A 24,929-nucleotide genomic window follows, 5' to 3' on the forward strand; every position below is an offset into this window, starting at 1 on the left:
TATCTTTTTTCTCTCTAAATCCTTCTCTATCACACAAAAATGATTGCCATAAAATTTCACCATCTTTGTCCCGACGGGTATGATATTTTCTAATACTGAATCATTTCTTCATACCATACTTCTTATAAAATTCATATGCAATATCATTGTTCAAAAACATTAACTTCTTCACTTCATCTTCATTTAACAATCCAAAATTAATTTCTTCAAAACCTAAATCTTATGTTTCATTCATATTTTCAGCATCACTATCATCAAATTCTTCTACAGCCTAAAATCACAAAAATATATCATTTATATGACAAATAAAAAAATTTCAACAACAAAATAAAATATTTTCTCAAAAATAATACATCATCACAATAATTTTCTTTGTTGTTAATTTCTTCTTCCATCTAGTAATATAAAAAAGAACAAAAAGAAAACTAAACAATATAATTATAATAAAAAATAGTTAACAATACAATAAACCAAAATTTTTATTCATAATCATATCTCACAAAATAGTTTTCATTATTGTCTTTACCTCATAACAGTCTAAACAAAGAATAAAAAAGTGAAAACTAACCTTAAAAATCCACTTTCACCAATCCAAACTACTCTCTCAATAACTATGGTATTACACCCTTCTATGGCTTAGAAAGATGGAGATTGCGGGGATAAATATACATACTAAAGTCGGTTTTGCTCAAACCGACTTCAACGATCACGACTTCTCCACTAATGTCGTCCAGGGAGAAACGACGACCTGAAGTCTCCTTCCTCAAACCGACTTCCACCTAGAAGTTGTCTTCAAGCATACCGATGTCAGGTTCACCAGAAGTTGCATTGAGTCAACCCAACTTCTAGGATGATGTCTTACTCTATCAACACGACTTCTTATCAATGACCAATAGGTAGCCAATAATATAAAAAAATTCATCCAATGAGTGTGCGCTAGTTCGCCGGAAAACAAACTAATATGCAGTTTACATATTAGTTCTAGCCAATGAGTTTACCTAAACAGCCTACAAACAAAAAAAATTCAAGCCTATAAACAAAACTATTCAACCCCACACAGAAACATATAAGTAAAACAATATTCCAAACACTCTTCACACTCACTTCTAGTGGTTCCCAAAATCAACTTTCTTTAATTCCTAGATCTACATCTACAATGGCAACGCCACCCTTAAAGGCCGTGACCCTGACCCACGTCCGGTACCAAAAAGGCGACAAACTCGGCCATTTCCTCGCCTGGGTTTCCCTAATCCCAGTCTTCATCAGCCTCAGCGGCTTCATCACCCACTTCATCTTCCGCCGCGAACTCCAAGGCATTTTCTTCTTCATCGGTCTCATTATCTCCCAATTTATCAACGAATTCATCAAAACCACAGTTCAACAAGCTCGCCCCGAAACCTGCGTCCTACTCGAAACGTGTGACTCTCACGGTTGGCCTTCCAGTCACTCACAGTATATGTTTTTCTTTGCCACTTACCTGACCCTGCTCCTTTTTTCTAAGCGTCACGTGATCTTGCACCTACTCACGTGGTCTGTTGCATTTTTTACTTTGTATTCTAGGGTTTACTTGGGGTACCATACTGTGGCTCAGGTTTTTGCTGGGGCTGGTTTGGGGGTATTTATTGGGGCGGTTTGGTTCTGGATTGTGAATAATGTGTTGTATTTGTGTTTTCCGATTATTGAAGAGAGTGTGTTTGGGAGGGTTTTTTATGTGAAGGATACTTCGCATATTCAGAATGTTTTGAAGTTTGAGTATGACAAGGCCAGAGCTGAAAGACAAAGAGCTGGTTCCATTTCCAAGTCTGAATGATTCATTGGAAATATGAGCAGGTATGTTCACGAAGTACTGTACTTTTTTAACTAATAATTCTGGCGATGACGTAAGGACATTCCATAATAAGTGTCGATGAAGTCCCTAATTAAGCATAGAATCATACCCAACATACTAGACTAGTCTACTAGGTAAGAGATTCTCATGGTTAAACTTCTAACATTATCATCCCCTTTAATGACCGATGTCCATGGTGGTTTTCATTTTATTGACATTGCCTGATCATAGCCCCTTCTCTTTTTTAGGTGGCTTCACTAACCTATCACTAATGGGTATTATACCTTAATCCGGCCAATAAGTAGGTCTTTCTGTGAAACAATTCTTAATGAAAGACACAAATTATTACGATTTAAATACATGTCACATGAGTAGAACCCAACCTAAAAGATTATCTATTAGAGGGGAGAACCTCATGGGTTAAATAATACCTAAGTTTGCTATGCTACTTAATATAGGACTCCTAATAGACCATCAGTCTAATTTTCTGTTTATGTTTTGATCAGGGCAATTTTAGTGCTTGGTATTAGAGATTTGGTATCTCTTCAGCTTGTAATTCTGCAAGATATGCAGTTTAGGGTCAGCACGAATGCTTGCGTTACTTGATTTCTTTGTGTTTTGTGCCTTCTTCTGCCATAGGATTGTAGATTAGGACTTAAATTTATTAGAGCTGGATTTGGTTTGAAGTTGTATAATGAAAAAATTTTGGTTCAACCCTGTAAATTTGTTAGTGGCGGCAAAGAAATCTGATTATAGTCTTTTGTTTGATTAAATTATTTGGCTCAGAAAACGCTTGAGCTTCACTCTAGTTCTCATGCCTATACTGGAATGCATGCAGTAATCAAGTAGTGTACACATACTTTGTTCATGGTATTTGGTGCATTTATTCACAAGTTGGTATAGGGGTCTATTAATATAATGATAATTATTTGGTATTTTTCTTAAAAAAATGCTCTGGTTGGTGAATTTGATTTTGTCTTTCACATTATTTATGGCAAAGGCATTATGGTTTTCTTCGATCCATATAACTGACATCACCTAATGGGATAAAGGCTCTTAGATGTTGTTATACATGATTTATTGATGTTGTGACTTGTCAATGTTGTACGTTTTGATAAGAGTTGTTTTTTATTGTCTGAAATTGTAGAAGAAGCAATTTCCAAATTATGTTGTTTCAGGTATAAACTGATTAAAGTTTAATATGATCTGTAAACTGAGTAAATCATTCATTAGCATGTCATCTCAAAATAAAGCTTTGTAATCTTGTGAACCGAAGCTCAAGGTTATTCCATTGCAATCATTCTTCCAGGGTTTGGAGTTCTGCCAGTAACATCTAATTGTTTCGTAGCTTATATTCAGGTTAATAATAGCAGTTGTTTGTAGTTAATTGTTAAATTAAATTGTTCCTTTTGAACCAGTTTCCAGGAATGGATGTGAAAACATGGTTTAAGTTATCACCAGGGCTGTACTTACTAGTGTAAAGAAATTTATGTGCAGCCCTAGTTCGTAGCTTGGGAGGATTTTTATGTATAGAATCAGGATGTGGTGAAGAAATTTTGGTGTCTTCCATGCTATGCTATGACCATTAATGGAGAGATATCAATGGAATTAAAGGGATTTACACATGATTTTCATTGATTTGGAGGTGCATGATAAGGTGTCAAGAGATGTATTGTGGAAAGCTCTAGAGAAGAAAGTTGTTTGTATTGCCTACATTCTAGCAATCTAGGATATGTATGATATGGTCAAGATTGGAGTGAGAACACAAATGAGGCCTCATAAGATTTTGCTATTGTTATAGGACTATACAAAGGGTCAACATCGAGTCCCTACTTGTTTAAATTGGTTTTGGATGTGCTTACTAAACATATCCAAGAACCAAATCCATAATGCATATCTTTTGTAAATGATATCGTCATAGTTGGAGACTTGAATGAGGAATTAAATGAGAAATTAGAAATGTAAAGACAAACTTTAGAAGCATATGACTTTCATATAAGTCGAATACTGAGTAAATGAAGTGTGTAAGTTTAGCAATAGGTGGACAAAATTGTAGAGGTAAAAACTGGAAATCATATCATACCACAATTCACTAGATTTAAGTATCTTGAGTCAATCGACAACACGATATGGAAATTGAGAGAGATGTAAACCAGATGAATTAAGTGTTGGGATGAAATGGCAAAATGCTTTAAAAGGATGTCATTCAAGTTTAATTAGATATATGATTGGAAACATTTTGTTGGATGAGTGGACATACTAGACAAAATATGATTAGAAATGGATGCATTAGGGAGAAAGTTGGATATCTTCCATTATAGAGAAATGGTAGACTCACTCCTTAGGTGGTTTAGACATGTGTGAAAGAGGTTGTTAAAAGTTAAGGAGAGTAGATCAAATAAAGGTTAATGCAATTTATAGAGAAAAAGTTAGACCAAGTTAAAGACGAAACAGTTAGGAAATATTTATTGATTAATGTTTTCTTAATGAACATCATTTACAATAAAATATCATCGTGTCTTCGATCCACATATGCTACCTTCATTTATTGAGATTGAGGCATGGTTTAGACACACAGTTATGATCGGCATTTGGGTGCTAATAACTGGCACGTACAATATTCTTTGGGGGTACATTGCTCATCTGTAGATATCAATAGCTAGTCTTGTATTTTCCATAATTAAGTTTCTGTTTTGTGCAAAAGGCAGAAATATTCGAACTTATCTCTATTATAATCAGAGAAAAATATGCATATAACCACAATACAAAAGTTTTATACATTTTCAGTCTATCATCTACCATTCATTCTAATCATCGACTCTTTAGAAAAAAGTAATATAAATAAATAATGGATGTTATACTGATTATATATATATCTTTACACTGATAGTGTATAAATATTAAAATCTATAATGTTTACATATAACTGACCTTGCACTTCTTCATTTTGCCATGCAGAATACTCAGAATTTCTCCTACGGGATTTGCTTTTACAAGTTTTTATGGCACAATTATTTAATAATTTTCTTTGCATTTCACTATAGAAGCCAACGAGCTCAGATACAAAGGGCATGTGTGAAGAAGGCAACATAGCAAACTCTGGCATTTTAGGTCTATAATGCTTGTAAAAACAAAACTGTTATGAATTGTGATAATAGTTGATTGCTTGATGTAAATATACACACTTAAAAAAATATTTTATCTTGTTTTCTCTTTGGGTCTAGTCGAATAAATAGAGATACTGACTCCGAAGTACAACTATGGGAATAAAGTTTTTATGAAATTGACCAAAAACTACCAATTTTCTTGGGGAGAAGTTCTTTTTTGATGAACTGCAAACTTGCAATAAAATGAAATCACGTTTAGTTTTTCGTATCTGAAACATGATTTGATGTGTGAAGATTGAAGTAGTGTTTTCAGATGGAGCGGCTGAATAAAATGGTGAAGTACAATTGGACAGTGGGAAAAAAGGGGAAGAGCACAGGGTTGTGGGAAAAATGAATTAGGAGGGATGAGAGCAGAGCAGGCGGCTGGCGCGTGTAGTGTGTTTATCAATGTTTATACTCACTATTTGATGAATTTTCAACTACAAAAATATGTTCATTAAATTAAATGAAAAGATATGTATATTTATTAGGAAAATGTTGTTTGCACATCATTTTATTAAGATTAATGGGATGTTTTATGAATTTAATATGTGTACACTAACACTATAACAGTTTTTATACTGTGGATGCATCATTTACAATTCATATGTTAAACATTATTCACTTTCAAACAAAAGTATACATCAATAAGATGTTGGTCTGGTGATGCAAGGACATGTTAGATCTTATTATGACCAAAATGTTAAGGGTTTGATTCCTGAGAATAACGTATGTTGAGAGAGGCGGTCACGAATCCCAAAATGAACTAGTTCCTTACCCAAAAGGTAAATAAATACTCTTAATAATATCAAAAAAAAAATAATACATATTAATGGTGGATAATAAGCTATGAGTATAAAATCATTATATAAAAGTGCATAAATATTAAACTATTTTATTAGGTTTAATGGAATTGTATGATGAAGTTTAGTACCAGAAAAAGGACGATAAGACTAACAATATAGACATTTACCAACATGGTGGATTTTATTTGGGACATTGTGTTACTATATTTTTTTGGTGGGGTATTTTGGAGAGAGTAAAACTTAAAAGAGGATACTCAACTAATTTTAATTATATAAATATATTTATTAAATTAAATGAAAACATATGTATAATTTGACAAATGTTGTTTCTACAACACTTTGGGACAACAGTTTTATTATCTTATGATTTCCAGATCAGTTGTTTCAAGTTATATGTATAAATAAAAGATGAAAGTGAGAGTAAAAAAATAAGATAGATTGTTATAAAATATGTTGCCAGAACTTTCAAGACATTTGTTACTAGGTTAAATATTCTCTCTTTTATAGCAATACTTATTGGGAGGGATAATCATGCAACCCGAAAATAGGAATGACAACGGGAAAGATCGGGGTCGAATTTGTACATACCCAAACTCAAAATTCAAAACTTGAACCCGAACTCAACGAGGCCATTCCCGAACCCGTCGGGTTTCAGGTAATCCGAACCCGATAAAAAACCCGAAAATGATAAATGTACTAAGAAAAATTATGGTATCATTTTTGTTCCATTCTCTCTAACATTTCTATTTTCTCTTGAATTATTTCATTTCTTTTATGTTTGAAGAGTCAATAGTATATAAAGTAAAATTATAAATTAAAAACAAAGGACACATAATAGAACTTTTAATTTTAAATTGAATTACATTACTTCGAAATGGGTTCAAGGTAAAACTCAAACTCAATCACATTGGATTTTCCCCGTTAAATTCGGGTTGGTTTTGGACATAAACCCACGGGTTCAGTTTTCATTGTCATCCCTACCCGAAAGAGATTATTTCCTCAGTACCCTTGGTTATAAAAATATATTGCTAAAAATTTTAATTACGAGTAAACATTGCTCATTTTATGTGTTGGGAGAATCGGACAAAGCGGTCTGACTGCTCCGACCGCTGATCGGACTTGAAAACGGTTCTCATTTGTGGTGTTAACCAAATGAGAATTAAACCCTTTGAACTGTGGAAGTTCTGTCCGACCATGTTAAATCAGAATAACTTAGAAAGTAAACTCACGATCCATCAAAATTTAAAAAAAAAATATTACTATAATGTTTTGTTTGATTCCAGTCTAGAAAAAGATAGAGAGATGTTGTTTCAATATGATTGTATACATGAAATTATCTAATTCGACTAAACTATTTAACCATTTATCCGATTAAACCTAATAGAGATATCTTCGAGTTTGATATCATGCTCAAGTTTCACAACATTGTTTTATATAAGTGAGTTTGTCGGAGTGATGAAGCAGTAGTATGGTCCCACTCCCACGGAGAGCTAATATCCACAAATTTATGCAGGTAAATTTATAAACAAGAATATACTTGTGTGTCATGTTGCAATCATCCATCAGAAACGGTCTCATAGAGCAATGTAAAATATACAAGGAGTTCGTGGATGGAGGAGTATATAGGGGTTAGCAATGGCTTCAAGTTTATGGCTCAATAATCTAATGAGTTTGTTCGTCCACTAGACAAACCACCAAATAAAGTGGATTAAATGAATATTCGGAGTGTGAAGGTATCCTTTCGTGACAAGGTGCTAGTGTATAGACAACTAGCACTAGTGTGGGGTGAGATTGACCTCATTGCCAAGGACCTGCTGACACGAGTGGAATTATTAGGTGGGAATCAGTTGCTTCATTCAGTAATCTTTGCTGATAATGTGATCCAAGAATACAGTAAGAAATGGCATATTGATGCTCTTATTGTGACACTTATTTGTAAGAGGCTAGGCTATAAGGTTATGCACGATAGACTAAAATCAATGTGGAAGCTAACATGAGATTTTGACATGATGGATATTGAGAATGGCTATTGCATTGTCAAACTCAATCTTGTAGTTGATAGATAAAGGTTTTGGAATGATACCCATGGATAACTCAATTGAGGAGTCTTCTCCTAGAGCATTAACACACCCATTATTGACTTTGGCTTCTACCACATAAAGAGTGCTTACTATCTTGCCTAGGGCTATCATCAATGAACTTCATGTTAGCTTCCATTTCCTATAACCAAACACACTAGTATACCCTTCTTCGTCTATTAGTTCTGTATATATTAGATTGAGACATATGTCAAGAACATGTTTCACATCTTTCAATGTTAGGCGGCAATCAGTGTTTGTTTCTAAGCAAACATCTCATTTGCCCACAATGTTGAATCTATTATAATTCTCCATCATCACATGACCATAATCATTGCTTGCATAGGAAGAAAAGAAATCCCTTCGTGGGGTTACATGGAATGATGCACTACAATCCATGACCCAACATGTATCTTGTGATGTCAAATTAATATGACCATCATGAGAGATGAAGATTACCTCATTGCCATGAAACATGGTAGTAGCTACATTACTTGCATCACCATTTTCTTGTTGCTCTCATTTGATCTTCCTGCATGAGTGCATTCTCTCCTTTTCTCGTGAAGTAGTAATATTGTATATCTCTTTTTGTCATTGACCTTCCTCGGAACTTATTTCTTGACTTTCCCCTTGACTTGTCTCTAGTATTGAACTTCTTGTGGATGTTTCTTTCTTGATACTATGTGACAAGCACCTCAGACTCAATCATCATTCTTTGGCCCAAAATAAGACTCTATCGATATACAATGTTAGAACATCTTGTGGCATTGAGTTACTAGACGAAGCCACAAATGTATCCCAATTATCTACCAAGGAACTATGTAGTAACAATGCTTGCAATTCATCGTCAAGAACCATCTTCATATTGGTGATTTGGTTCACCAATCCTTGAAAATCGCTCAAGTGTTTGGAGACACTCCAAATCTCTTTATACTTGAGGTTCACCAATCATCGAATAATAGAGGCTTTATTTTGGGCCATCTTTCTCTCGTAGAAGGTTTCTAGTTTTGTCCATAATGTGTACACAACTATCTCTCATGCCACATGATGAAAGAAACTTTGATCCAATAATTACCAAGTTTGTCCAACAGTTTTCTTGTTCATCAAATTCTAGTCATAGCTAGACTTATTGTATCGAATAAGAAAAGCTAGAACATATCTTTGTGGCAGAGAATGTCCTCTATTCTAGGCTTCCAAATGGAATAGTTTGAAGAGACTAACTTAATCATTGTTATGGATGACGTCGAGGTTGACTTGACCATTGTGAATAACACAATTTAAGCTGGCAATAAACCGTTGTTGGAAAAGATAACAAATATAATCACCAAATACAATGGCAATAGATAATGAAATTATCTTAGGATCAGACTTTTCCCACTCTTTATATAATCACAATGCGAGAAAAAATATCTTCAAGCATAAATAAATAAGGTTACAATAGGAGTGATAACAATCTCAACAAATATATTGGTGGCTAAACTCTATCTTGATTTTTTATCAAAGGGATTTCTCTCTGACTTATAATGAGACTCTCCTTCTAAAAACTATCTTTAAGTTTTGGTTTCTTGTTCTAGGATGAATATGAAATGATAAGGTGCATAGCTTTATAGCCAATTTATCATAAGAATAAGTAGTTAAAGGAGAATTTTTATATTTGTTTCCATTTACTATTTGATTTCTATCCTCCTTATACATTCATGTATTGCATTTACTAATTTATTATTGTTTTCTTATTTTTTTTCCTCTTTTCCTTAAGAGGGAAGCCTATCAGAATGTTGGTTGTTAAGGGTGGCAAGAGTGGTGTGATAGTGGTTGGGGGTAATAGTGATGGCGATGTTGGTGGGCAAAATAGTATGTCATTAAAATTACTTTTATCTGAGAGTTAATGATAATTAAATATAAATGTTAGATCGTTTTGGAAAATTGATTTGTTCCTTTTTATGTATTCTTTCTAGGTTTGAGAGCTTACTAATTATTATTTTTTATCAAAATATCAATATTACTAATTAGGTTGATTAATTTTCATGAAATAAGTCAAAATGACCCTATGAAAAGAGAAGACTTAACTATATTAATTAATCTACTTAATTTTTATGAAATAAGTCAAAATGATCCTAAAAGAGCAAAAGTAATATAATTTTTCTTTTAGGCGTGATTTCAATAATAGTAGGGATGATAATATGGGTTTGGCCTGACGGGCTAACCCGTTTGGTTGACATTTTTAACATGTCGGGCTGGAAATTTAAGCTCGTTTAGCAATAATAAGGGGCAGATTAACCTATATTTTGGCAGGTCAAAGGCAAGTCGGGTTGGGTCGGGTCAGAGTGGCATGTATTGCCACCCCTATTCTTGGGTCTACATGTTTATCTAAATATGGACATTTGCTCAACTACACGAATTGCTTTCAAGGGTTGAGATGCATTATCATCACTTTTATTATGGACATTTTTAAATATTAGATTGCCACATATTTAGTACCATGCTTAATATATTCTAGTATTAGAACTTAAATCCAACTTTCATAAATGTGTATCTTTTTTGTTTAATACGAACATCGTACTAGAAAGATAGAACATGTTTCATCTCACGCATATGTTTCCACTAAAGTTTCATTTCCAACAAGGCATGTGGATCTATCAAGCTAGAGATGATTGTATGTGGTACTTCTTCGTGACAACCCAAGATCAAATTATTTGTTCTAATGACTTTCATTTTGTTATGAAACCAATGATCAAGAATGTAATTATCATTTATATACATTAAATTTCATCAACAAGAATGTGCCTATGGAAATTTCATCAACCCATGATCAAGAATATAATTGTCATTTATTTGTTCTAATGATAATGTAGATAATGAAGAAGAATAAGATTTGAAAGACGTTGATGGTGGTAGTAATAGAAAAGTGGAGACATCTTCTTCTAATAGAGCATCTAATGTTTAAAAGTTAAAACGTAGGAGTTAAAAGTTTTATTATGAATTAAGAGTCTAAAAGTTTAAGACTATGATGGCTTGTTGTTTAGAATTTACAAGTTTTAAACTAAGACGATGTGTTATTGTAAGATTATGAATTTTGATTTGTGATTTTTTTGTTTTAAAAGACATTTATGAGGCGTGATTATTTATTTTTGAAATTTTGATTTAGTTGGTTATAAATGTTTTTCGAAAAAAATGGGTTAGTCTACTCTGCCAAATATGGGTTGAACTGATATTTTGAACCCTTTTAACAATTAGGATCAGGTTGGACAAACCCATATTTTGGCGGACCGAACTGACCCGTATTGTCACCCCTAAATAATAGTATGTCATATTTTGTTGGTGCAATGGACAAAATAGGTAAAAAATGTGACGTTGTAAATGCACCAAGGAAATATATGTATTCTGAGTAGTACTTAATTAGTTTTTTTTGTTATCACTTAATTAGTTTGACAATTGATACAATATGTCAATAAATGCACGATTTGGTGGAATGAAAAGGGTAAGGAAAAAAGCTGTTTTCTGTTTAATTCGACATTTTGATCAAATTTTGAAAAATAAATTTGATTCTGTTAATAATAAATGTAATTCTTTTATTGAAGCCAAACATGTTCACTTTTGATAAAATATAATATCAACATATATTATTAATATAGTTTATTTGGTAATTTTAATATCTCATTAGATTCTCATGTTATAAAATATTTATAGATTAATATATGACCTATAACAGTAACATTTGTTAATAAATATATCTACACTTCCATTGAGAGGAGAATTATTGATGATCAACAATTTTTTTTTCTACATAAGGAGAAGGAGAAGACAACAAGAACACACTACAATGATTTTTTGAGTATTGTCAAGGATATTACTCTCATCTTGGGCAATGAACTAATCATCTGTAGGTGTGTAACTATCTCTCAACAAATGTCGTTATCAGAAATTAATGAGTTGATATTTTGTCTCATGCTTATTATCACATATTAAGCAAGATACGATTGTGATGGATTTGTGGAGATAGTTCAGGAAGTTTTGCATTTGGTATATTGTTAACATATTTGTAACATATTGTTGATATTTGCTATATTGTTAGCGTATATGTAAGCATAATTTTAGGAGTAACCTGTGGGGCGTTGAGCTCATTCCTCATGTATATATTTACATGTTCTTGATCAATGGAAAGACAACAAGACTTATTTCCTATTATGGTATCAAAGCCATACAGGCTCTGAAATAGAAAAATCCTAGAAAGTATTTGAGTCGTGATGGCAGGAGCAGATAAATCTGTGACAGATGGAAACAAGAAGTTTCCATCACCATATGACCTGAATTCGAACGACAATCCCGGAAGCATGATCACACAGGTGCAACTGTAGGGAGAGAATTACGACGAATGGGCTCGAGCCATACGAATTTCTCTGCGTGCACGGTGAAAGTGGGGGTTTATAGATGGAACCCAACCAGATTAAAACGTTGCAGAGATAGAAGATTGGTGGACAGTCCAGTCCATGCTTGTTTCATGGATAATGAATCCGATTGAGCATACCCTGCGATCAACCGTGACATACATGGAAGATGCAAAGGAGCTATGGGAAGATATTCGAGAACGCTTCTCGATTGTCAATGGGCCGAGAATTCAGCAACTAAAAGTTGATCTAGCATATTGTGAGCAGCACAGAATGACCATGGTTGCATATTTTGGCAAATTAAAATCACTTTTGGACGAACTTGCAAACTATGAACAGATTCCAAGGTGTTCATGTGGAGGATGTAAATGTGATATTGCACCTAAACTCGAAAAAAGAAGAGAAGAGGAGAGGGTTCATCAGTTCTTGGTGGGCCTTGATGATGTGAGCTATGGTACACGTTCTAATGTGCTGGCTGCTGATCCATTACCCACATTGAATAGGGTATATGCTATGTTGGTTCAAGAAGAAAGAATGAAGACAATCATGAGATCAAAAAGAAAGAGGAGAAGTCGTGGGTCTTGTTGTAAAAGCAGGACTTAAGATTAAAGGGAGACCAGATTCAAAGGACAGATCCATGATATGTTCACATTGTGACAGAACAAAGCATGAGAGTAGAAACTGCTTCCAAATTATTGGATACCCTGACTGGTGGGGTGAACGTGTGCGGAAAGAAGGTGGAACCAATGGTAGAGGCCAACAACGAAGTGGACCTTTTGGTGGACGAGGAGGAGTGGTTCGTGCTAATGCAGCACATGTTGTAGAAGAAAGTGACACAGAAATTGGAAAATTAGGACTGGAAGGACTCAACAGCGAGCAATGGCAGACCCTTGTTGACATGCTAAACACTCATAAAATAAATGAGAATGAGAAGATGACTGGTAAGAATTCTTGTAACTCATGGATTATAGACACTGGCGCATCTAATCATATGACAGGAAACTTGAAGAATCTGTGCAAACATAGAAATTTCCAAGGATGTCTTGTGGGACTACCAGATGGTGAACGAGTAATTGCCACCAAAGAAGGAACGATAATTCTCAATGGGGGTCTTAGGCTAGAAAATGTCCTATATGTACCAAAACTAAATTGCAATTTAATTTCAGTATCACAAATGATATATGCATCAAATTATACTTTCCAATTTACTAACAAGTTATGTGTCATATAGGATCGCACTTCGAGGATGCTGATTGGTGCGGGTGAACGAAAGGATGGGCTTTATTTTTCTCATGGTGTTCGAAGTGTGAAAGCTCATCAAGCAAAGACAGAATGTCAACTTGACCTTTGGCACCAACGCATGGGACATCCTTCTTTTAAAGTGGCTTGTTTACTCCCTAATATAAGTAGTAGTGCTAAGAGTGAATGTTTGAATAAAGTTTGTGAAATTTGTGCAAAAGCAAAACAAACAAAAAAAAGTTTCCTTTGAGTAACTATCATGCATCAGCCAGTTTTGATTTGGTTCATTGTGATTTATGGTGACCCTATAGAACACCCTCATCTTCTGGTGCATCTTATATTTTGACAATAGTAGACGATTACTCTAGAGCTGAATGGATATATTTGCTGCATGAGAAGAGGGTAGTATCACAAACAATGTTGAATTTCTTTTCTCTCGTTGAAAGACAATATAATAAAAAAATCAAGATAGTTAGAAGTGACAATGGGACCAAGTTTACTTGCTTAAAATCATATTTTCTTAAACATGGCATTATTCATCAAACATCATGCACTGCAACACCACAACAGAATGGAAGAGTAGAAAGGAAACATAGACACATACTCAATGTTGCACGGGCACTCTTATTTCAAGGAAACCTTCCAATTCGTTTTTGGGGTGAACGTATTTTAACTGCACGATACTTGATCAATCTTACACCTTCCTTACTTCTTAATGGCAAGACACCTTATGAAATGATTCACGGAAAACCTCCTGCCTATGCACACTTAAGAGTGTTTAGGTCACTATGCTATGCGCATAATCAAGGTAGACATGGAGATAAGTTCATAAGTCGAAGTCGTAAGTGTATTTTTGTGGGGTATCCTTACGGTCAAAAAGGATGGAAATTGTTTGATCTTGAGAACATTGTTATCTTTGTTTATAGAGATGTACAATTTGTTGAGAATGAATTTCCTTTTAAAATTATAACATCCGCTGCTGAGAGAAATAGTATTCAGCCAAGACCACTCGTGACCAACATTGATGCAGGTCTTGATGACGTGCCTCTTCCTGGTGTACGCCACCGTGAAAGTCTTGACGCAAGGGGGGGGGAACATTGTTGCACACGATCCGCTCTTTATATCTGTACAAGTAGATCAAGTTGTCCATGCTGACATGGTAACCAATGCATCACTGGAACCCATCTCTGAATCTGTGGCAACAGATCAAGGTGTCCAAAATGAAATAGGACCCAATGCAGCACAAAAACCCGTCTCTGCAATAGAAAATAACCTTGGACGTGGACATCGCCTCAAACAATCTTTAGTGAAGCTGCGTGACTATGTGACAAACACCATGAGAAAATTAAACTCATTCGCCAGTTCTTCTCCTCCATCACATTCCTCAGGTACGCGTTATCCTTTAGCACATTATGTCAACTATGATAAATTTTCTCCCCATCATCGTCAATTTCTTGCAGGCGTTAGTTCTGAACAAGTGCCTGTACACTTTTCCCAAGTTGTCCAACATGTGAAATGGCATGAAGCCATGCAAAGTGAGATTCATGCTCTTCAACTCAATAATACATGGACCTTAACCACCTTGCCTCCAGGTAAGAAGGCACTCAGATGCAAATGGGTCTACAAAATAAAATATCACTCTGATGGGGCCATTGAAAGATTTAAAGCCAGGTTGGTCATATTCGGGAATCACCAAATTAAAGGAATAGATTACACCGAAACTTTCACCCCGTGGCAAAGATGGTTACTATTCGCACCGTGTTGGCCGTTGCTGCTACAAAGCATTGGGAACTTCATCAAATGGATGTCCACAATGCTTTCCTTCATGGGGACCTCAAGGAGGATGTATACATGAAACTGCCACCTAGTTTCCTGGTGCAAACTCCAGGCATGGTTTGCAAACTTAGTAAATCTCTTTATGGTTTACGTCAAGCTCCAAGGTGTTGGTTTGCCAAGCTCTCTGCTGCTCTACTTCGTTATGGTTTTTCTAAGTCTTATTCTGATTATTCATTGTTCACTTTACATTGTGACAATGTACATCTTGTGGTTTTGGTGTATGTTGATGACCTGATAATTTCTGGTAATGATCCTGATTCTATTCAACGTTTTAAGCTTTATCTTCATACTTGTTTTCATATGAAGGATTTGGGAAAATTAAAGTATTTTCTTGGAGTGGAGGTTTCACGGTCTCCTACGGGTATTTTCTTATGTCAAAGGAAATATGCCTTGGATATTATTAATGAAACAGGTTTACTTGGGGCCAAACCAGCTCTCATTCCCATTGAGCAACACCATCGGTTAGCACTTACAGCTGGCCCTTTGTTATCTGATTCTTCCCAATATCGACGGCTTGTTGGGCGTATCATCTACTTATGCTTCAGTCGCCCTGATCTCTCTTACTGCGTTCATATACTGTCTCAGTTTATGCAGCAACCTAGAGAAGAACAGTGGTAGGCAGCCTTGAGGGTCGTTCGTTACTTAAAAGGAAATCATGGGCAAGGTATTCTCATGAGCAGAGGCAGTAATTTGAGTTTATATGGTTGGTGTGATTCTGATTGGGCAGGTTGTCCACTCACTCGGAGATCACTTAGTGGTTGGTTCATTCAACTTGGACACTCACCAATCTCGTGGAAAACTAAGAAGCAGCACACGGTATCCAAGTCCTCGGCTGAAGCAGAGTACCGGTCTATGGCCAACATCACCAACGAATTCAAATGGTTAAAAGATGTTCTTTCCAGTCTTGGGGTGTTACACCCTCACCCAATGCGTCTCTATTGTGATAGTCAAGCCACTCTACACATAGCTAAGAATCCAGTTTTTCATGAGAGAACAAAACACATTGAAGTGGATAGTTATTATATTCGGGACGAGATTCTCAGGTAGACCATTCATCCCTCTTACATTCCTACTCAAACTCAGTTGGCTGATTTTATCTCATGCTTATATGAGGGATTTGTGGAGGTAGTTTAGGAAGTTTTGCATTTGGTATATTGTTAATATATTTGTAACATATTGTTCAGATTTGCTATATTATTAGCGTATCTGTAAGCATAATTTTAGGAGTAACATATGGGGCGTTGAGCTCATTCCTCATGTATATATCTACATGTTCTTGATCAATGGAAAGACAACAAGACTTATTTCCTATTAGAAATCAAATAATTGACCTTTCAATTATCATGGATCGGATCTAGCAGGACTTTATACCACTGTATTAACATCTTATTAGTAGACTAAAATGCTTTTAAAGTAAAATGTTATTTCATGTAGAAAAAAATATCAGATCAGTCCTTTTATAAACTTACCAAATATGTTTCTCAAGTTTAAATATGAAAGCATATTTTTAAAACTTATTCGATGAGTTTTTATTTATATAACCAAAAGGATATGTTAATTCTCCATACCGTGAGATAACAGTTGTTTTCACGAAATTGTACCGATGTTGTATCACTTATTTAATTAAATATTTACTTGTTTTGGATATTAAATAGTTTAATATTTTCATTTTCACAAAAAAAAATATAAAAGCGAGTTAACGGTAATAAACAGACGGTTTTGATGGTTGTCCACTAAAAAGGATAAAAGCGAGAAGCACGTGAACATCACTCTCACAACAAGAAAATATAAACTCACCTGGTATATTAGAATAAAACTATGGTCCGCCCCCAACTCCCAATACTGCAATATACATTTTTAAGTTAATATTAATTATGTATTTATTATTGAATTAAGTTTACATACTAAAAAAGATGTATATATATATATACTTCTATATTTATCTATCTATACTATATATAAAGTCTAAACATCTTATAATTACCTGCATATGGTATAATTTTTTTTACCTATTTTACCCATTTAATTAACTATTACTATAATGTTTTTTCACATAATAAAAGAAATATTAATGGAAGTTAAAGTAAGTTACATGCACAAAAAATATCAAAACACTAATACAATTTTTAATGTAAGTTTTAGTTATATCACAATTCATTATCATATTTTTCTATTACATAAATTATAATATTATCTATATTCAATAAAAAGTAATATAATTCTCTAAAATGAAATATATAAAAATTAGATATTTAATACTAAAAAATAAGAATGCGGGTCGACTGACACGAAGTAGCTGTCGACACGCTAGTACTATATAAAGCCAAAACTTGAAATAACTTCTCTCATGGTGTAATTTTCACTTCCTGTTTTGCCCTTAACATTATTTATTTTTACAAAAATATCATATAATCATAAGCAACCACCACCAATATATTAATCATCCCCTCATCTTAATTTGACAATTCAAATAAAAACAAAAAAATATAAGATAAAGTGCTTAAAATAAATATTACAATATAAATTATATTCAATACAAAAAGATATTCCGATTCACCAAAATAAAATATAAAATTTAAATATTTGATATGAGAAAGTAAAAATGTGGGTCGACAAACATGAAGTGTCTGTCGCCACACTAACATATATAAAGGCAAAACATATGTAACTTCCATTTTTTTGTTTTACACTTAACATTATTTAATTTTTACAAAAAATCATACAACTTCAAGTAATCATCACCAACATATTAATTAAACACATTTATCACCTTAAATTGAACATTATAATATAAAGTACATTCAAGACAATAGATAGATTATTTAAAAAATGAAAATGTAATACTATGCAATGTTGACTGACGGGCACGTGATACACTAATATTTTAATCACTGGCTACAAAATATTTATTTGTGCAAGAATATGTTTACTTATCAAAAAAAACATAGAAAAATATTTATTTGCCAATAATTTTTTTCATGTTCACCACAAATAAGATTCAAACTTACCTAAGCAAAGAAAGGTTGAAAATTATTAAAAACTAAAAATATGTAAGTTATAATATATGTGATGGCTGCTATCACTATAATATCTATTATTTATTTTCAATTATTATTGATTTTTCAACAACAAAAAAGTTAATCTAAATGAAGGATAGATATTACAATAGTTGTATATAAATCTTTACACTATTAGTGTAAAAATATTATACTAAAAAATATATGCAGTAACACTAAAATGTTCCTTATACTTTATTGTATATAATTTATAGTGTACTAGTTTTATACATTTTAATACATTATTTATCATTCATTATTGAATGTTCAAAAAAGTTATTCAAATGAATAATGGATAATATAATAACTATGTATAAATCTTTATAGAGTTAATGTATATATATTACACTCATTAACATAACAAACCAACAAGGTCTCCCTTTAATTGTGTTAAGGTTCCACTAAATGAGTCAAAATATTAAATGTTCAATTCCGAACTAATGAGCGAGCGATATTTATTAGAAGAATTAGACTATAGTGTGTACAAACACTTCATATCTGTTGGTCAATATTATATGGTACTACATATTCAATTTTTATATATTTCATTGTTTAGAATTATAATGTATTTGTAGTATTTTGTGTACTTTATATTATACTTTTTGTATTTATGATAATATTCACTTTAAGTTAAGAGATATGGTTAGTTAATGTATTAGTGGTAGTTATTTAGGGTTATATATTTTTTGTAAAAATTAAATAATGTTAAGGGCAAATCAGGAAATAAAAATTATACAATGGTGGAAGTTACATCATGTTTTGTCTTTATATATACTAGTGTGTATAAGCACTTCGTGTCTGCCAGTGAATATTGTGTGATACTACATATTCAATTTTTATATATTATAGTTTTTGTGTGTTTATGATAATATTTAATTTAAGGTAAGATATGTGGTTAATTAATGTATTGGTGGTTGTTGCTTAGGATTATATAGTTTTTTTTGTAGAAATTAAATAATGTTAAGGGCAATATAGGAAATGAAAATTACACCGTAAGTGAAGTTATTTCAAGTTTTGACTTTATATATAGTAAAGATTATAGATTATAGATATTATAGATATAGATATAGATAAATGAATGGTGATTGATATATTAAATATATATAAATTGTATCAGTTTGATATACATACTATTATTACATTATTTATCCTTTATATTTAATATAATTGATTCTTCATAAAATCTACCTAAATAGTGAATAATATAGTGAGTATATCTAAATATTTACCCTCAATTTTGAGTGATATTATACTCCTACATTTCCGGTGATGCTTAATTATTTATAAAATTAATCAATAATATCTATACTACTTATAAAGGGAAAATCCAAAATAACCACCCACCATGGTGTAATTTGTGGTTCTCCCTATTTTGCCCTCACTATTTTTTAATTTCTACAAAAAAAAAATCATATATAACCTAATGTTCATCCCCACCTAATATATGTTATATTATTTGGTTAATTATTTTTTATTCTTACATTATGACTATCGGTCTTTAATGTAGAACATTATACCAATCAAATAAATTCAACGGTAGATTACAAATATTTAACACAAAATATTATATTTGACATTTATGACATACAAACTATACATTATAAATGATAGAAAAACGGATTGAAAGACACGATAGTGACTATCAACACGCTAAAATACATAAATAAAGTAGGAGATTTATATATTATCCTCTTATTGTTAGTTATTTATTTTTATACGACTTTTCAAAAAAATTAATACAAATAAATAATTAAAGATTTGTTACACTGACAATATTATAGGCTGTAAAATTAATGGTGCAACTATATTTAAAAAATGGTTTCGGAGCACAGAATAATTCCTAATCTCTCGGTCTCTGTCTGTCGCTGTCTCTTTCTTCCACTCTCAACACAGTAAACATCACTATCCTTCTCTTCCTTTCCTTCTCAATGTGGAATCTTCTCATAGCTTCTGCTGTGGCAGGATCCACAGGTTTCGTCACAAAGCGCTTACTCACCCCTCGCAACACCAATCATGTTGATAATATCAAAGACCCAAATTCAAATGATTCTTCTTATGAATCTGATACATTAAGCGATTCTGAAACACAGTTTGGGAACCGGGTTTTTGTTTTTTCAACTTCTGAATCTCTTAATCTCAGAGAAAGTGGTGGGTCCCACTCCCGATCGAAACCACGTGGGTCCCAAAACGGAGTTTGGGTTTCCAATGTTGAACATAGGAACAAGGGTGGAAAGAGATTGCCACCTTTTTGTTATAACAAGAAAAAAAGTACCAACAAAGTTTTAGTTGAAAAAGTTCCGTCTTTTTCTTCCAAAGGTTTGTGATTACTGTTTTCCACATTATATTTTTGGCTAATAATTCGGAACTTTATGGTTTTGAAAGTCTTCCCAACTGGGACCACGGTATCAGATTATAACCTCGGTTACAAGAAATAAAGTTGTCCAGAAAGTTGTTGTGATGATTGTTTTGATTTTTTTTTTTGTATAACCTCACCTTATATATTAGGAACTAGTCCATTTCGGATTGTATGACTGCCCATTCCAACAAGTTTCGTCCCAAAAATTGAATTCTTGACCTTTTGATCTACCTGAGATCCGGTTGGCCTTATACCACTAAATCAAAGTCTTGTTGGTATAATGCTGTTAATTTTAAAAACACTATTTCCCGTTATGAATGTGCTAGATACAATTGAATTTTGAATTTTTCCCTACTAGAAACAAGCTACCATGGCAGGAGTTGATGATTAGAGATTTCATAATTGTTCTGGTTGTTGCTTTAGAACCCCTTTATGTGATTTTGAAATTTGGGAGGTTTTTTTTTTTTGTAAGAATTTTTAGTTTACTAGCCGGTTGGTGTAAAATTTCAAATGGTTATTGAGTTTGGTAGCAAAAGTATTGTATGCCATAATATATGGTATCATATCATGGTAGCAAAATTTTTATATGCCAATTTGACATATGTAACTAACAATCTTCTGCGAGTCTTATATGTATCAAGTGTTCAAGAAAAAACAATTTAAGTTGTAGTTACAACAGCGTACAAATTCACCTACCACAAACTATTCTAGGATACTCTGTATTTCTGTAGTTTTGATGAAATTATTGACAATTTTTCATGCTTCATAATCTCTTCATACTTTGTTGTTAATTGTTGCTTGTTTGTTGCCATGATGCATTTTCATGTTTGCTACATGTTATTCGATTCGACTATCTGCTGATATGCCTTCATACATAACAATATTTGAATTAGTAGTTGCATTCAAACAATTAGCTTTCTTTTTTCAAGATAGTTTAATCTTGCAATGATGTCTTTAAATTTTTAAATTCGAAATTTCCTTGTTCTTAACTTGCAAAAGTTGAGTTTAGCATCATATTGCATTCTTCAGATGATTCATTGAGTTTGGCACTTGGCTTGGGCATTGTGTATATGATGTCGGCTGAAAAAGCTGAGATCAATAAACTGAACAAGACCATGAAGGGGATAGCTGTGTCTGTTCAGGAACTAAAATCTGATCTAGACAGAAGAAAACCATCACGTGCTCATCGAAAATTGGATTCTGATGGAGATATTGATTTGAACTCTCGCAAAATGAGGGGCGAGCATGGTGAAGTAATGCTCGAGAAGAGAAATACTGAGTTCAGAGGCACCGATGTCAAAATTTCGAGTCCTTTTGTACATGACAGTGGTGAATGTGGGAGTAGCGCTCTTACCGAAGAACCAGAACCGCAGGTTCTTGAAATGGATAAACTGGAAGCAGAACTTGAGTTTGAATTCGAAAAGCTTTCTGGGTGTACTATTGACAGTCCTTGTCGTGAAGAAACAAAGCCAACATTAGATGAGGTGAACTTCTTGGGTATTTTTCATTTGCCCCTGCTTTTTTAATGAGATAGTTGTGTTTGTTGTCAATTCTACATTATAACAATTGTTTTCTCCTTTCCTCTTTCTTCTGGGTACACCATATTTTAAAAAAAACTACTTTGGCCTTTTCTTTTTGAATAATCAGTTCAACTAATGTCTAAACTGGCAATCTGACATTGCATGTAATATTCGTTTAATCACTTTATGTTTCCCACCGCGAACTGCGGAGGGAACCAGTAGCCCTTTTAGTTCACATTTCACCGTATCTAAGTTTGGGGATCATGCTGTGCAGCTTGAAGTTCAAGATGAAGACTGTAATCGAATGTATGTCCCAAATTTCAACTATTCTCAATCCCATGGTGTGTTGGCATCTGAACTGAATCAGAAACTAAGCGAGTTGCTGATAAAACAGCAGGAAAACCAGATCTCGGAGCTAGAATCTGAATTGCACTTGGCTCAATCCAATCTCCAACAGAAGGAAGCTGAACTCCAGGCACTGAAGGACAGTGTCAAACACCTTACTGAACTGTCTCTATCCACAGTTTCAGGTATGATTATTTTTAGAGTATGTACTCAGCCCATTCTCCTTCCTTTCAGACTCTTCACAAACTACCATTCAAGTCATTGAATCACAATTTTGAGCCACTTTAACTTTTTTAAATGGCCTAAATGAGGAGATTTTGAAGGGTTTCCGAGGATGTGTATCTGCAAGTGTTATTTTCCTTATCTCTACTACGGATCACTCTTACTTTAAAATAATGCAATATTACATTGTTTCCTTGAAGCTGTAATATTATCCACTACCGTCCTTAAAAAATTCCATCTGTACCAATTTGGTACCTGCAAAATTAGAAGTCTAAACTAATACTCAAATATCACGAATGTGAGTCAAACTAGTCTCTGTGGTCATAAAAAATGCTAAAAATGATTGATGTCACATTTGATATTTTTGGGAAACGTTTTTTGTTTTTCAAATTTTTAGAGACTAAATTGGTACACATCAAATTTTCGAAGGACCAAAGTGGGTATTTACTATTTATTTTATTTATTTATTTGCATCACCAGCCTTTACTATTAAAAGCTGCCTCTCTAACTGTACTATACTGTTTCTCAGATGATGAAACTCGGACCCTCAATGATCCAAAGGGAACCATCGATTTGGACAACAATAATATGCAATCTTTCTCAAAGCAATCAGTTGTTGGGGCAAAAAGACCATTTGATTCTGAATCTTGTTCATATTGCATGTTAAATGATTCTGATCTTTGTGAGCATTCTATTATACAAGGCATATAAATGCAGACAGATTCAACAGTAATTTAGTAGGCAATTAATTAGATCCTTCTAGTTATATATATATATATATATATATATATTATTTTAGTAGATACAAAAAACATTTGTTAGCTCATAGTTGTAGTACTTAGATAGTAGATACTATATATATCATATATCAGAGTTGTCCCATATTCATATTTTTAATGCATGTAAGTTGGAATTTAGCCATAAGAGCACCACATCTGTGCATTCTTCCTTGTTCTTGAAATTTTAAGAATGTTGTTAAGTTATTTGAGGACGTGGTTGTTCTTAAAAGATGAATATAAATGTTCTTCTTTCAGAATATATGGAGAAGAGAGACTCAAATATCATGTTTGGCCAATACAACTTATCAGTTGTCCATCTTTTAAAAAATAAATCCACCGATAGTGACCCAATTTTTTAAAAACAATTTTTTAATATTTCATTATATTTGTTGTAAAATATATTAATATTGTATAGATTGTATGACTTAAATAAGAATAATATTTGTTATTAGGATGAAAAAGTAGTTCTATCTTAATTTATGACAAAGTATAATAAAACTAATATATGTTTGCTGTAGTATGGTTACTCAAAGCCCATGCTAGTATACAAATATCTACCCTTTGGGTTGGGAATGAACTAGAGATGATTCTGAATTGACTTCAGGTCTATTTCGAGTTAGATTTTGAATGGGAAGATAGATGAAAAGTTTAAGAGTTATGAAATATATTGTGAAATGATTATAAAGTTTTTCTAATTTCTTTTAATCTTCTCTAAAATTCAACTCATTAATGGAGATTCATGTGGCTACCATTCCTATTTATCGGTATACCAGGATATATCCTGAATGACATCATTAAATTACAGAGATTTTCTGATGTTTACTGAAATATGAAAAGGGTAGGATTGAAAAGAAACGCTATTAGCAGGATCTTGAGTGTATGTATTGTGACATTGCTGAAAGGTTTGTTTAAGGCAAAATGTAAGTGGGATTTTACTTTCGGAGGATTGCATTTTTTTCAAGGTTTTGTTAGTTTTATATTAGTGTTATATGTAGAATTTGAATTTTATAACTTATTCCATAACAAATTAAATTACTCTATGAATTACTTAGAGTTTGTTTTATTTAGTATTTTCTATTTTCATTTTCAATTAAATAAAAAACGAAGGTGAAAATATGTTTGCAGTGTTGTTATCATTTCATATTTCTAAAAACATGACCTTCATTTCAGGAAATTTTGAAAATGAAAAAATATCATTTCCAACATTTTCAATAACGAGGCAATGACATTTTATTGAAAATTTTAAAACATTTGTTACCAAATTTTTCATATATTTTGATGTTTCAACTTTTCCATATTATTCCAATTTTTTTTTGATGTTTTGGAAACTCAA

At 32.9% G+C, this 24,929-nt stretch overlaps 2 protein-coding genes across 3 annotated transcripts; both read left to right on the forward strand.

The window, feature by feature from the left end:
- Positions 1,078-5,022, forward strand: LOC109359039 (lipid phosphate phosphatase gamma, chloroplastic-like). 2 transcript variants are annotated; one of them, XM_019603548.1, is made up of 2 exons: positions 1,078-1,830; positions 4,873-5,022. In XM_019603548.1, exon 1 carries the CDS (start codon positions 1,157-1,159, stop codon positions 1,808-1,810), a length of 654 nt encoding a protein of 217 aa, XP_019459093.1. In that variant the 5' UTR covers positions 1,078-1,156; the 3' UTR covers positions 1,811-1,830; positions 4,873-5,022. The 2 variants fall into 2 exon arrangements, with proteins under 2 accessions (XP_019459093.1, XP_019459092.1); XM_019603547.1 differs by having other exon boundaries at positions 1,079-1,830; positions 4,787-5,022.
- On the forward strand, positions 20,297-23,641 carry LOC109359409. The gene is made up of 4 exons (XM_019604055.1): positions 20,297-20,690; positions 21,760-22,214; positions 22,525-22,780; positions 23,347-23,641. Exons 1-4 carry the CDS (start codon positions 20,303-20,305, stop codon positions 23,526-23,528), a joined length of 1,281 nt encoding a protein of 426 aa, XP_019459600.1. The 5' UTR covers positions 20,297-20,302; the 3' UTR covers positions 23,529-23,641.

Source organism: Lupinus angustifolius, chromosome LG11 (assembly GCF_001865875.1).
Source record: "Lupinus angustifolius cultivar Tanjil chromosome LG11, LupAngTanjil_v1.0, whole genome shotgun sequence".
Classification (NCBI taxonomy): Eukaryota; Viridiplantae; Streptophyta; class Magnoliopsida; order Fabales; family Fabaceae; genus Lupinus; species Lupinus angustifolius.

Bases quoted from the DNA above. Each gene is read 5' to 3' on its own strand.
- LOC109359409 (XM_019604055.1), top strand. From the start codon at position 20,303: ATGTGGAATCTTCTCATAGCTTCTGCTGTGGCAGGATCCACAGGTTTC. The intron at 22,215-22,524 runs GTGAACTTCTTG...CATGCTGTGCAG, and splicing joins CAAAGCCAACATTAGATGAG to CTTGAAGTTCAAGATGAAGA. The intron at 22,781-23,346 runs GTATGATTATTT...ACTGTTTCTCAG, and splicing joins GTCTCTATCCACAGTTTCAG to ATGATGAAACTCGGACCCTC.
- LOC109359039 (XM_019603548.1), top strand. From the start codon at position 1,157: ATGGCAACGCCACCCTTAAAGGCCGTGACCCTGACCCACGTCCGGTAC.